Genomic DNA, 14,110 nt, shown 5'->3' with positions numbered 1-14,110 from the left:
CCAGGCTGGTGCCAGGCTAGGCACCCACGTGCTTCCCTCCTCACCCCCCCCCCCAATTTCTGCCTTGGTGCAGTTTCTGTTGCTGGTTTCCCATTGATTTGAAGGCAGGAGCCACCCTCCTCCCCCTGCAACCTCTTTTCACACGGAGTGGATGGGGAGGAGGAAAAAGGAAGTGTGTGGAGGCGGGCAGGGGGGGGGAGGGAATCCCCCTGGTTAAATCCTTGGCACTGGCAGTCCCAGCCAGGAGCCAAGATTCAGCCGGGGCTCTCTGTTTCTTGTTGTGTTTGTGTTAAAAGTGATTCCTGGACAGCGGTGGGTGGTGGGGAAAAGAGGTATGGGAGAGAATCAGCAATGAGATGAGCCGAGAAATCTGCACTCTGTCTGTGTTTGGGGAAAAGTGGAGGGGGGATTTGACTGGGATCACTGAACCTTAAAACTTCTCTGCATATGTATGTGTGTGTTACAGTTAAAATGCAGGGGGTGTATTCTTTCCAAGTCTGGGGAGGTACTGAGCTGAGAAATAGTGGGAGAGACCTCTCGGTCCTTGAGCCGAAAATACTCCTCCCTCCTTTTAACCATCCCGGATTTCTATTATTATTATTATTATTATTATTATTATTATTATTATTATTATTTTGTCTTCCCCCAGTTTTCTCTGATCCCATCCCCACTTCCCCAAACGACCAGCCACCCATTCCCATCCCAGACACTATAATACTCACAAGCAAATGGACACCACTAACTTAGGTCCATGGGTTCCGCTGGGTCTACTCTAAGTAGAGCTCAATTGGCTACAATCTCCCTGCCTTGTTCTCTGCCTCCCTCCCCAGCACACCGTGTCTGAACCCCATCCTTCTCAGAGCAAACATCTTAGGAATGCATGTTTGCCCCACAAAGCCCACCTCTACCCAGGGGGGGCACACGACATCTTTTGGGGGCACAGATTTTTTAAAATACCCCCCCCCCGCAAAAAACAAACAAACCCATTCTATTGCCCCATTTAACTTTTTTGTATATAAAGATGGGACTGGGCAAGAAGACCTCTGCAGAATTCGTTGCAGAAAATAATCACAATTCCTTACTTCCTGAATTGCATCCACCTCGCAAGAGGACCCCATCCCTCCCGCTCTAATACCCCAGCCCAGGTATTTTCTCCCCCACTCCCCCCCCCAACACAGCTCCTCACCTGGTTGTCCGAAGGTCTTTACAGCCAAAGGCAGAAGTCAATCGGATGGGAGGGGGCGACTCCTTGCCCCCTCCTTCCTTCAGATCCGTGCAGATCCACCAGCCGGGCGGGGGGGGGGCAGGTGTCTATGTTGGGGGAGAGGCTGGGACGGAGAGCTGACTTGTCGCCTTCAATCACTTGTCCATGTTGCAAGCGAGCGGGTGTCTCCCGCTTCCCTCTCCTCCTCTGTGCCCCCCCCCCAGCCTGCTCTGCCCCTTTTGCTTACAAAGCAAGAGCGGATCTATTAGACCAGGCTGGGGGGGGGGGCGCCGCCAATGTGAGGCTTTGGGGTGCCAGCAAAACAGCTCTCTCTTCGCCGCCCCCCTTCTTGCCCAGCAGATTCCTCCGGTCCCTGGCACGGAGAAGATGCTCAGCTTATGCGACCAGCATCCTTCTCCTCCTCCTCCTCTCCTCTTTGCTCCACCCTGGAGAGTCTTGGTGGGGCGGGCGGAGTGGTGGGGTGGGGGGAGCGGAGAGGACCGCGCGCAGCTTCTGCAATGGAGCAGTGGGGGGGAGAGATGTCGCTGCTCCAAAAAAAAAACCTGCTGTCTTTTTTTTCTTGTTCCCCGGATCATCTTCTTCCCCTTCCTCCTCCTCCTGCTTCCCACCACGGATCCCAGGGTACCACATCCTCTCCATCAAACCCACAGACACCAGAAGGGACCATGTTGGCAGCATCCATCAGCCAGCCCGATCGATTTTGTCCTGGGAGGGCCGGCTGTTTGGGGATGCAGATCACAGCCAGGCGGGTGGGGGGGCGGAGAGATAAGCAAGGAAAATCTGGCTGGTGTGGGTGCGAGGAGGCTAGAAGGGGCTTCCTAGGGGGAGTGAAGGGTGTCCTAGAGGTTTCCTCCCACCCTAGTGAGAAGATCCCATTTCTACTCCATCAGTCTTTGCCTCCCCTTTGGGGCAGAGCTGTAACTCCATGCTGGAGCATCTGCTCGGCGTGCAAAAGGCTCTCAGGTTCGGTCCCCCGGCACCTGCAGGTAGGGATGGGGATGTCTGCCGTCTGAAATCCTGGAGAGGGCCGTAGCTCAGCGGTGGAGCATCTGCTCTGCATGCAGAAAGGTCCCTGGTTCGATTCCCCGGCATCTGCAGGTAGGAAAGAGACTCCTGCCTCGAACGCAGGGGAGCCGCTGCCAGCCAGTGTTGACAACACTGAGCTACATGCGTCGGGATCAGGCAGCGTCCTGTGTTCCGAAGTGGTTTCTATGTTCCCATCGCTTACCAACAGGACCCTACCTGCTCCCCCTCCGGGACCAACTGTGAGATCCTGCGTGGGGTGGGGAAGTAACTCACCCCCTCCTATTGAAGTCCAGTCACCTGAGGCGGTGGGGAAGACCCTAATCCCCTCCCCAAAAACCTAATCCCTCCCAATTCTCCAGGAACGAGAAACCTAATTCTCCTCACACAGCCCCAAATCTGATGCGATCTTTCCTGTGTTCCATAAGGAAGTCCGTGTACCATCCTCAACTCCAATGACCAAGAGAGAACTGTAATCCACCATCCAAGAATGACCCAGTCATCTATAAGAAATGCTCTAAATCCCCCCCCCCGGCTAAAAAGGTGGACTTTAGTTCCCCAGGGGACTCCCAGAAAATCCTAATTCCTCCCCTCCCCGTTCTTCTTTCCAGATTTTGCTGGACTCCAGCTCCCATCACGGCAAGCATCTGGGAGACCACAGGCTCCCCATTTCTGACATATAGGAAAATGCCATTTCTTACACCCCGCCCCAGATATACACTCTCCTCGCTCCCTACCATCACGCAGTCCCTTTCTCCTCCCATCCCACCCCCCACCCCGCGCCCGGCCCCAAGATTGCACAGCAATGTATAAAAGCTGAAGGAAGGCTGGCTAATCCGTGCCTGGTCGAGATTCACCACCCCAAAGATAAGGGATTTCACCACAAAGCAGAAAAGCCCAGCAACTCAGTGGTGGTGGTGGTGGTCGTAAAAGCAGGGGCGCCAGCGGAACTCCCTGCCACTGCCAATCCTCTCCGCTTCCAGCAGGAGGCGCTGCAGGGCGAGAGAGTCTTTTTTGAAGTACGGAAATGTGGGGTGCTTTTTTCCTCCCGCTTTTGGGAAGAAGGGCGGGGCTGTGGGGTCGCAGAACAGAGAGGAAGGGGTTCTCAATAAACACCCATCCCAATAAGCAGAGCAGTTCCAGCGTCTGCCGCCAGGAGGCGCTATGCAGGACAGGTCCTCCCATCTCTCTCTCTGCCTCCGCCCGCTCGGCTGCCTGGCTGGCTCTGTATTCTGGGCACGCGGTGTTATTCCTCTGGCTGCGGTCCCTTACTTTCTGCTGGCTCCCTCGGCCAAGATGTGGGGGCTGGAAGGAAGAAAGGGAAAGGGTGGCGCTGGTGTCAGCTGCGTCCTGAACTGCTCCCTGTCCCTTCGCGTACAGGAGCTTTCCTTCTTCTCCTTACCCCTGCCCAGTTTGCAGAGCTGCAAACGTCTCCGCTCCTCCAGTAGATATCTTTATTCAAAAACCTGCAGGTTATTACAGAGCACAAAAGAGTGTGTGTGTGTGTGTGTGTGTGTGTGTGTGTGTGTGTGTGTGTGTTTTGCTGGAACAACTTGAGTGGGACGAAGGAATTCCCCTACTCAAAGCAGCAGGGACTGCCACTTATCTGTCTGATCTGGGGGAGGAAGAGAAGGAGGGGAGGCGGGTTTCCCCAAGATCCCCCACTTCAGCAGTCAGGTAGAGAAAGGGAAATAGCTGTCAGCTGGTAAATTTGGGGAAGGGCTGTAGCTCAGTGGTGGAGCACCTGCTTTTCATGCACAGGGTCCTGTGTTCAATTCCTGGCATCTCCAGTTAGGGCTGGGAGAGACCCCAGCCTGAAACCCTGGACAGCTGCTGCCAGTCAGTGTGGACAATACCAAGCCAGCTGGACCAGTGGTCTGACTCAGTACCAGGCAGCTTCCTATGTTTCTCTTTGAAGCAGCTCTGCATCCTGAATCATGTGGACTAGAACCTTTCTTCTTGGCAGGAAGGTTGTTGTTAGCTCAGTGGCAGAGCAGCTGCTTGGCATGCAGAAGAAAGTCCCAGGTTCAATCCCTGGCATCTCTGGGTAGAGATGGGAGAGGACCCTGCCTGAAACCCTGGAGAGTTGCTGCCAGTCAGTGTAGACAATACTGATGTAGATAGGCCAAGAGCCTGAGTCAGTATCGGGCAATTTCCGGCATTCCTATAGTAAAGGTAAAGGGACCCCTGACCGTTAGGTCCAGTCATGACCAACTCTGGGGTTGCGGCGCTCATCTCGTTTTATTGGCCGAGGGAGCAGGCATACAGCTTCCGGGTCATGTGGCCAGCATGACTAAGCCGCTTCTGGCGAACCAGACCAGCGCACGGAAACGCCGTTTCCCTTCCCGCCGGAGCGGTACCTATTTATCTACTTGCACTTTGACGTGCTTTCAAACTGCTAGGTTGGCAGGAGCAGGGACAGAGCAACGGGAGCTCACCCCGTCGCGGGGATTCGAACCGCCAACCTTCTGATCGGCAAGTCCTAGGCTCTGTGGTTTAACCCACAGCACCACCCATCACCCCAATTTGCAGCCTGTTGAGAAAGGTTGTGGGGGAGGGATCAGGAGGGATATTTAAGGTGCTGGGGTGTGGCTTGAGTCAGGCAAGCGGAAAAACCCCACAGCAAGAGGTGGATCTGGATGTTTCAGGTGTTGGATCTAGAGAGGAGATGTTGTATCTCTTTAAAAAAGGACTCTGGGATAGTATTTCCTTATAGCTTCTCCATCCCCATAAGGAAAGGTGTGCAGTATGTGATATCTCTCTCTCTCTCTCTCTCTCTCTCTCTCTCTCTCTCTCTCCCTCCACCCTCAAAGTACCATGTGGTGTGTGGTGCTCTCTGCTGGCTATTTACTGCTACTGCTACCAACTCTCCAATTTTTGTGTTCCACCCCCCGCCCCACTTTTTTGGCAGGGGGAAAAATATAATGGAAGTTTTGCCAAAAGTATTAAATTTACACAACATCTCCCAGTATCCGTCAAATTTGCGTCCAATGATATTTTATTGGAAGGACAACTTCGGTGAACATTGCCAAGGCCTTCTGGCAGAGCTATGTCAGGTTTTTTTTAAAAAAATGTATGAATTATATTATACTGTACAAAGGAAATAACAGGTTAGGCACTATCCACGAACCCCCTTGTGATATTGTTGGGGGTAGTTCAATAAAGTTGTCAACAGAATCTTACAGCACTTGTAAGGAATCGATCTTGGCTGCTTCAGTCTGCAAAAGTAGCACAGCTACGGGTGCCACAAAATACTTGTTCTGCAATTGTAAGAAATGGAACTTTTAGTGTGGCAGCACCTACACGTTGGAACTCCCTGCCCATTGACATCAGCCAGGTGCCTGCAGTGGACTCTTTTCAGCACCTGCTTAAAACATTTTTGTTAAGGCAAGCCTGTCCAGGCATGAAAAATGCTGACATTCGTTTTAATCTTTTTTTGCTTACTGTTGATTTCATTTACAGTGGTACCCCGGGTTACATACGCTTCAGGTTACATACACTTCAGGTTACAGACTCCGCTAACCCAGAAATAGTGCTTCAGGTTAAGAACTTTGCTTCAGGATGAGAACAGAAATTGTGCTACGGCGGCACAGCGGCAGCAGGAGGCCCCATTAGCTAAAGTGGTGCTTCAGGTTAAGAACAGTTTCAGGTTAAGTATGGACCTCCAGAACGAATTAAGTACTTAACCTGAGGTACCATTGTACCTTATGAAGAAGAACCATTTAAGAACTGGTGGCTGTGTTTTATTTTTTCCTCTTCCCTCCCTTTCCATGTCCCCTTGTGTGTCTGAGGCAGTCTGTTCCACTGTCAAACAGCTCTTACCCTCAGAGAGCTCTTTGTACTGCTTCGTTGAAATCCTCTTTCTTGTAATTTGAATTCATCAATTTGGGTCCTATCCTCTGACGTGACAAAAAACAAGCTTGTTCCATCTTCCACTTTTCAGCGCTTTCAGATATTTAAAGATGGCTGCCACATCACTTCATGGGGCTCATCCAACCTTTGCTTGTAGCACACCTAGAAAACATGGGTCCGAGAGATTTCCCGTTTGCAGTGCCACTTTCCCTGGGAAAACCCGCTCCTTTTTACAAAATCAGAGCAAATGTCAATCAGTGGAAAACCCGACTGTTTGCTCCAATTCAGCAGCGAAGAGCAGGTTGTCCCCAGGGGAAAGGGGCAGGACAAGGCAGCAAGATGAGAAGCCCTGTCTTTTCCTCTCCAAGCTAAACAAACCCAACTCCCTCAACCATTCCTAAACTTGGTTTCCAGGCTGTCCTTCGTTTTGGGGCTCATCCTCTTGCCCATTGCTTTCCCTGGGGAAAACCATTCTTTAATGCTCAATCAGAGCAAATGGCAATTCGGGGTTTCTCCAGATTGACGTTTGCTCTGATTTAGCACTAAAGAGCAGGTTTTCCCTGTGGGGGAGGGGGAGCAAGGGGAAAACTGCTTCGGCCTGCGCAGGGGACAAGCAGAAGTGTGGATAAGCCCTTGGTCTCCTTCCTCTGCACACATTCTAGCTTCTTAAACTCTGGTGCCCATAAACAAATTCCTACGTGCATGCCCATAATGGACTTATTTTCTGGATCTTAGGGAGGACACCCAATGCCCAGCTAAGAAGGCTGCTTCATTTTTGGTTATATGGTCAGGGAATGATGGGAAATAATTGTGGAAGGCATTCCTCGCGACACATAACGATGTATACAGTTCTGGAGGAAGCTTGTCTTCAGTTTCTTAATGAGTTACAAGAGGGGTGATGGTATTGGTTGGATGTACAAAAAATCAATTCTGAGCTGGCTAACTCCCAGAGGGTCATCACTAGATTAGTAGCTGGCTTTACGTTGACACTCATGGAATTGGTTTTAGATTGAAGCTGTGCACTGACTGGAAAAGGGTGGTGAATGTTTTTGTGGATATTAGGCTACCTGTGGCCTTCCAAATGTTGCTGGACTACAACTCTCATCATCCCTGACCATTGGCCATGGTTGGCTGGGGCTTATGGGATTCGGAGTCCAACAACATAGGGAAGTCCACAATTTTCCTCCAGGTTATTTATTTATAACCCCTGGACTTCTTGTATAATTACACAGATTTTTTTTGTGTTACGGCCTATTGCCAATAGAGAATAAATTGTTCCTGCAACATTAAGCTGAGAGATGGGGATTGGCCAGAGGCCAGCAAGTTATTTTGGCTCAGCAGAGATTTGAACCTAGCCTTTGAACGATCAAGCCAGGGAGGTGAACTGGGGCTCAGCCCAGGGATTCCACCCACCCACCCAATGCACCAACATTTGGTAACTTAAGAATATAAGGAGCTCCTGGGTGGATCAGACCAACGGCCCACCTAGTCCAGAATCCTGTTCTCACAGTGGCCAACCAGATGCCTGAGTATGTGAAAGGATAATAATAGTAATAATGATGATGATGTATGCCTTCCAGCAACTCCTGCAGCCAAGCTGGAGCCAAACGTATTGCTCTGATTTCCATTGCACCACCTCACTGCACACCCATATGCATGATACTGCCCAGGCTTGCTCCCAGAGGAGGTCACTTTGGTGCTGCTAATGCAGCGCTTTAACTTCACCCCAGAGGCGCACTCCATTGTCTCTTGAGACAAAAGGATGTCAACAATAAACAACAATAATAATGTGTATGCTGTAGCAGGAACCCCCCCACCCCAATCATTCTGTTTGTACAAACTTCACACACACACACACACTCACACACTACATACGCCACATTTCTGTTATAAATTCATAGAAAATCAACCATACATCGGATTTGCACTGTTCCATTTTATTTTACTCCATATGACAAGAACTATCAAAGGGGGGTGGCTTGGTCCTGGTCAGCCATAATCCCTTCACCGTCTCAGCACATCCACAGGAGCCCTGCCCAGTTGCTATGCCAACCCTGATGATCCCAGACAGAAGACAATCAAGATCACAAAGAACTTGCATATGGGAGTGGATTCAGCATGGACTGAAACAAAGGACAATGATCAGATCTTCCCTCTGGGGGCAGGAAACTGCAAACTCCCCTTTGTCTCCTGGAAGTGACTCATGGGGAGGGGGGAAAGGAGGAACTAGCCAGGTGACAAGACACTCAGGTTACCACCAACTCCTCCCTCAACCCCTCCTTTCTGTAATGTATGCATGATGTTTCTGGGGGTGGGCTTGACCTAGAGGAGGGGAATTTCAAAAAGTTTTTATAAGACCTTGCACACTATTTTTCTGGGTCTTTCCTCTCTCTTGCAAGTGAGGGGAACACCCTGTTGCAACAGTTCAATAAAGGCCAAGCCTACAGGCTGCTGTTTTGCTCCAAGTTATCCTGGTTGGTGTCTTTACTTTTTGTCCAAGGGAGCCCTCGGATTTTTCCGGTAACAATGCCCCTGTACTTAGAATGGCACAGATAAATGGTGTGGGGGGGGGGAGAGAGAATTAAAAAGAAGCACCAATATAAGGCGGCGTAAGTAGGTCTCCCCAGGAGGAACATAGGAAGTTGACCTAAAGCAAATCAGACCATTGGTCCATCTAGCTCAGAACAGTCTGCCAACTTTCTCGACCTTAGATGCTCAGATGTTATTCAACTACAGCTCCCATCATTCCCAGCCAGCATGGCCAGTGGTCAGGGATAATGGGAGTTGTAGTTCAAGAACATCTGGGGACCCAAGATGGAGAAAGGCTGGTCTACACTGAGTGGCAGTGCCCCCCCCCGCCCTCCCTGGGTTTCAGGTGGGAAGCCTTCCCCTAGCCCTACTCAGAGAGGCCACTCAGGATTAAATCTCCACCCACAAGCAGATGCTCTGCCTCTGAGCCATGGTGCACCCCAGTCCCTTGATTTGGAGGAAGCTTCCTTACACTAAGTCTGACCATTGGCCCATCCAGCTCAGCATTGTCTACACTGACTGGCAGAGGCTCTCCAGAGTTTCAGACATTCCCAGCCCCACCTGAGGATGCCAGGGATGGCACCTGGGACAGTCTGTATGCAAAGCAGTGAGTGCTCTATCACTGTGTCCTGGTCCTCTCCACCATCAAACTCCACTCTGCCTCATGAACACCTTCTTTCTGATGGCTCCTCTGAAGAGACATCCTATACACACCATACATTTAAAGCAGGCGGCTCCCTCTCCCCACACAAAGAATCTTGGGGATTGTAGTTTACCCCCACCCACAGAATTATAATTCCCAGCAGCCTCCCAGCTCCCAGAGAGCCAGTGTAGTGTAGTGGTTAAGGACGGTAGACTTGTAATCTGGTGAACCAGGTTTGCTTCCCTGCTCCTCCACATGCAGCTGCTGGGTGACCTTGGGCTAGTCACACTTCTTTGAAGTCTCTCAGCCCCACTCACCTCACAGAGTGTTTGTTGTGGGGGAGGAAGGGAAAGGAGAATGTTAGCCGCTTTGAGACTCCTTTGGGTAGTGATAAAGTGGGATATTGTTACGGAAAAATCTAGGTGTGAGGTTGCTCAGTCACCCAGCTCGTCAGGCAGAGCCCGCAGGTCCCTGCGGAATAAAGGAAGGATTCCAGCCACCAACCGGAGCAAATAGCTGTAGACAAAAGTTTATTGCACAGTAGGTTCAAAGAGGAAATTTGAACCCCAAGGATGGGGTGCCAAAGACTTTTAAAACTTTCCCACCATATCCCAGAATACAGTTCGTACAGCATCACTGCTACATCACTGACATGTCACAAAAGGGGAGGGGTTAACCTTGGCAAACATGTCCAGACAAGTCCTTGGTACAAGATTAGCATAATCAGACATGATAGGGCAAGACTCAGGTATAAGATTAGCATAGACAAATATGTCTTAAGTACCACCACCCAAAAGTACAATAGAACCTCCTTTGCATGTCTGGAGCCTGAGGCAAGTCAGGTGATGAGATTTGGCTTCCTTTGGCTAACAATGAGCCCAGCAATTGTCACCTCTGGAAACTTCCTGGAGTCCCTTTTCAAGGAGAAAATAGCTTTGGAATGGAGGAAACTGGGAAAGGAGATGATTTTATATTATTTTTAAAGCTAGGTAACTTCCCTGAGCTGTCAAGTTGAAAGGATACATTCAGGCATAATATTTGTAATATTTAACTTTAAAGATGTGCCCCGCCCCCGTAATTTCCATAACAGATATCAAATCCAAACTCTTCTTCCCAGGATTCTTTGAGAAAAGTCATGTGCTTTGGGGGAAGTTGGCTGGGCCCAAGGCTGAGTAGGGCTGAACCCCGGACCTGCAGGCATCCAGGTGTTATTAGGACTACAACTCCCAGCATCCTTCGCCGCCATTCTGCAAGTGGCCAATGGTGAGGGATGATGGGATTTGGAGTTCAGCGTGTTCGCCAGGGCATATAGGGAGGCGGCCGCGGTTGGGGCGAACCAGCAGCCGCGCCATTCATGAATCTGCCTCCCCCGTGTTGGGGAAAGTCACGCGCCGCTTCCCGCGTTCGAACCCTTCCTTCCATTCAACAACATTCGATGAGCCACGCCCACCTCCCTCCAGACCCCCGCCCTCGTGCTTGGTCCTCGCGCGGCGATTGGATAGCAGACCTCAGCTCCGCCTACGCGTCTTAGTCCGAGAGCAGCCATGGAGCGGGCGTCGCGGGAGCTTCCCGCATCCTGGTAAGGGCTCCGCGGGGGAGGGAAGCCAGGGCTGCCCCACCTTTAATTTTTGCATGTGACGAAGGGTGTGTGATTTACCCGTTTCCACTCCTTGCAGAAGCACTTTGCGCCCAACGATGCTTCCAGAATTGCAGATTCCCGCAGAGAAATCCAAACACACGCCTGATTTTCAGCCCATAATACCCGCTTACTTGGCTTGCTAATTATCCCCTCCGAGGCTCGGATCTTAAGCCCACTTATTAGGGAGCAAACCCCGTTAAACTCCACCTCCGAGTAGACCTGCTCACGGAAACTACTGCCTTGGGTTAGGCCCATCCAGCTAATTTCCTAATGGTGTTTGACAGTGGAACAGAGGTGGTTTCGCTGGTTTGCTGGAGGTATCTAAGCTGAAGCTGGACCAGATACCTGCCTGGGATAGTGGCCCTCGAAATGTTGCTGCACTCCAACTCCCATCTGCCCCAACCAGCATGGCCAATGGTCAGGGATGGTGGGAATTGCAGTCCCAACATCTGTAGGGCTGCAGGTGCCCCATGCCTGCCCTTCACGTTGCTAGGTGCATATAACACCACGAAGCGGGGTGGGATGGAGAGCAGCAGCCCTGTAGTACCCACAACCTGCTTCTATTATCAAAGAGATGGAAGAAAGATAGGGATCCTGTGGTCCTCATGGGAGGACGCCAGTCTGCTGGGAGTTGTCAGGGGCAGGTCAGCAATCCAACACCCAGTGTCAGCGAAGTTAACTTCATTCAAAGAAACCAAAACAGCTCAGGCCTAGTGGTCCCCACACCTCTTCCCAGTAGGTCTCAGCCCAATGAGGGTCCCCACCTTCCCACTGCTCCCTAAGACTCCTCTTTCCCAGGACCTTTCTCAGTAACTCAAGACACCTTTGCCTTGTCTCTCTTTGCTCCACCCTCTTCATTCCGTGTTCTGGGAGATCGGGGGGGGGAAAGCAGCTGTTTACAGCAGGAGGGGGAGACACCCTGGCTTCTTCAGCAGCCTGACCCATCTCTGCCTCTTGCCCCACCCCTCCTCTCCATACTCTGATTCTGAACTTCTGCCACAGACTCTTCCTGCTCACTAAACCCTGTTACCTCTTCAGCTTCCAACACCTCCCCTTCCTAGTCTTCTCCTTCTGACCACCCATCCCCATCCCACCACCAATTCCCGGGCTCTGAGCCTTCTTCCCTTTGGGGGTTCCCCAGCTGGTGCTTCCCACCATTCCTCTTTGCCCAGCCAGTCCATGACAGGAGTCCAGCAACATCTCGAGGGGCACAGCTCCTACCCTTCCTGTGGCAGAAAGTTGGGTGGCTGAGCGCAGCAGACCTTCCCGAGGGGCACAGTGGAATATAAAGTGTTGGTGTGACCTTTAAAGCCCTAAACGGCCTCGGTCCAGTATACCTGAAGGAGCATCTCCACCCCCATCATTCTGCCCAGACACTGAGGTCCAGCGCCAAGGGCCTTCTGGCGGTTTCCTCACTGCGAGAAGCCATGTTACAGGGAACCATGCAGAGGGCCTTCACAGTAGTGGTGCCCGCCCTGTGGAACGCCCTCCCATCAGATGTCAAAGAAATAAACAACTACCTGACATTTAGAAGACACCTGAAGGCAGGGTGGTTTTTAATGTGTGACATTTTAATGTATTTTTAATCTTTGTTGGAAGCCCCCAGAGTGGCTGGGGAAACCCAGCCTCATGGGCAGGGTACAAATAAATTATTATTATTATTATTATTACCCTCACTTTGATCTCTTCCAGGGCACCAGAGCGCACAGTATGGCTGAGCAGTGGAACCCCGATGCCTCTTCTGGGGCTGGGCACCTTCCGCTTGCGGGGTGAGGAGGCCGTGCGCCTCAGCCTGGACGCTGCTCTCGGGAACGGCTACCGCTTGGTGGACACGGCCGCCGTCTACGGCAATGAGTCCGCCATCAGGCACGCTCTGAGGGAGCTGCTGCCACGCCACGGCCTGGCTCGGGGAGACGTCTTCCTAACCAGCAAGCTGAGCCCAAGGGATCAGGGGGAGGAGGCGGCCGAAGGAGCCTGCCTGCGAAGCCTGGAGGAGCTGGGCTGTGATTACTTAGACCTCTATCTCATCCACTGGCCCGGGACCCAAGGCCGGCCGCAGGAGGACAGGAGCAACTGGGAACAGCGGCAGCAGAGCTGGCGGGCTCTGGAGAGGCTGTACGAGGCCGGGAAGCTCCGGGCCATCGGGGTCTCAAACTACAGCATCCAGCATTTGGAGGAGCTGTTGGCAGTGTGCCGGGTGCCCCCCTCCGTTCTCCAGGTGGAGTTCCACCCAGAACTGGCGCAGGGGGAATTGCTGCGCTTCTGCCGGAGCAAAGGCATCCACCTGCAGGCCTACTCCTCGCTGGGGACCGGCCAGCTGGTGGGGCGGCCAGAGGTGGTGAAGGTCGCCGCACGACACGGGCGCCCGCCTGCCCAGGTCTTGCTGCGCTGGGCTCTGCAGCAAGGGGTGAGCGTCATCCCCAAGTCTGCCACCCCGAGCCGTGTGGTGGAAAACAGCCAGCTCTGGGGTTGGGAGTTGAGCCCAGCGGATATGGAGGAGCTGGGTGCATTGGATTGTGGGAAGCGCTATTGCTGGGATCCCACCAATGTGGCTTAAAACAGGGGTGGGGGGGGGGGAAAGATGGGCATTCCAGATGTTGCTGGACTCCAGTTCCCACCAGGTCCCAGTTACATTGCGGCAGCCTTTGGCTATGTGCAATAAAACTGACTGAGACCAGGTCCCAGCCAGCATAATCAGCGGTCAGGGATGATGGGAGTTGGAGTCTGGCACCATCTGGCAGACCAGGCGTTCGCCAGAGACATGGGGGATGTGAGATTGAATATAATAATATAATAATTTCAGGACTGATCTCCAGTTGGAGAAACCCATTTGAAAGCAGTGCCTTTATCATATCGCAGTTCCATCAGCCAGAAGAAAAAATGCCAGTGGATGGAGAAACTCTGGCTTCGCTCTGCATTTACCACCTCCCCCTAGAAACAGAACTCTAGGGCAGGGCTAGAAACCTGTGGCTCTCCAGATGTGGTTGAACTCCCTATCCGGCATGGCCTGCGGTAAGGGAGGATGGGAGCCGGGAGTCTTAAAAAAGCATCTGGAGGCCCACAGGCTCCCTATTGCTGCTGTAAGACGAAAAGAGCGATATTAAACAGGAATTCAATTTCTCTGCGTCCCTTTGAGTTTAATTTTCCTTCGACACATTCATTCCCGAGGCAGCTAAAGCAATCCTGCCCCCACTGCAGT

General features: G+C 52.0%; 2 protein-coding genes across 2 annotated transcripts in view; one reads left to right on the top strand and one right to left on the bottom strand.

The window, feature by feature from the left end:
• Positions 1–1,932, bottom strand: part of LOC128403297 (sodium/calcium exchanger 1-like) — a 29,617-nt gene extending 27,685 nt beyond the window's left edge. The window contains exon 1 of the mRNA XM_053367965.1: positions 1,187–1,932. The gene's annotated coding sequence lies outside the window, so the exon portion shown is untranslated. The remainder of the gene's footprint in view (positions 1–1,186) is intronic.
• Positions 1,933–10,609: 8,677 nt separating this feature from the next.
• LOC128403309 (glyoxal reductase-like) lies at positions 10,610–13,482 on the top strand. Its single transcript, XM_053367988.1, has 2 exons — positions 10,610–10,851; positions 12,604–13,482. The coding sequence occupies exons 1-2, from the start codon at positions 10,817–10,819 to the stop codon at positions 13,466–13,468; spliced, it is 900 nt and encodes a 299-aa protein (XP_053223963.1). The 5' UTR covers positions 10,610–10,816; the 3' UTR covers positions 13,469–13,482.
• Positions 13,483–14,110: the final 628 nt, after the last annotated feature.

This window comes from Podarcis raffonei, chromosome 16 (genome assembly GCF_027172205.1).
Source record: "Podarcis raffonei isolate rPodRaf1 chromosome 16, rPodRaf1.pri, whole genome shotgun sequence".
NCBI classification, from domain to species: Eukaryota; Metazoa; Chordata; class Lepidosauria; order Squamata; family Lacertidae; genus Podarcis; species Podarcis raffonei.
This window is presented reverse-complemented; position numbering and strand designations above follow the sequence as displayed.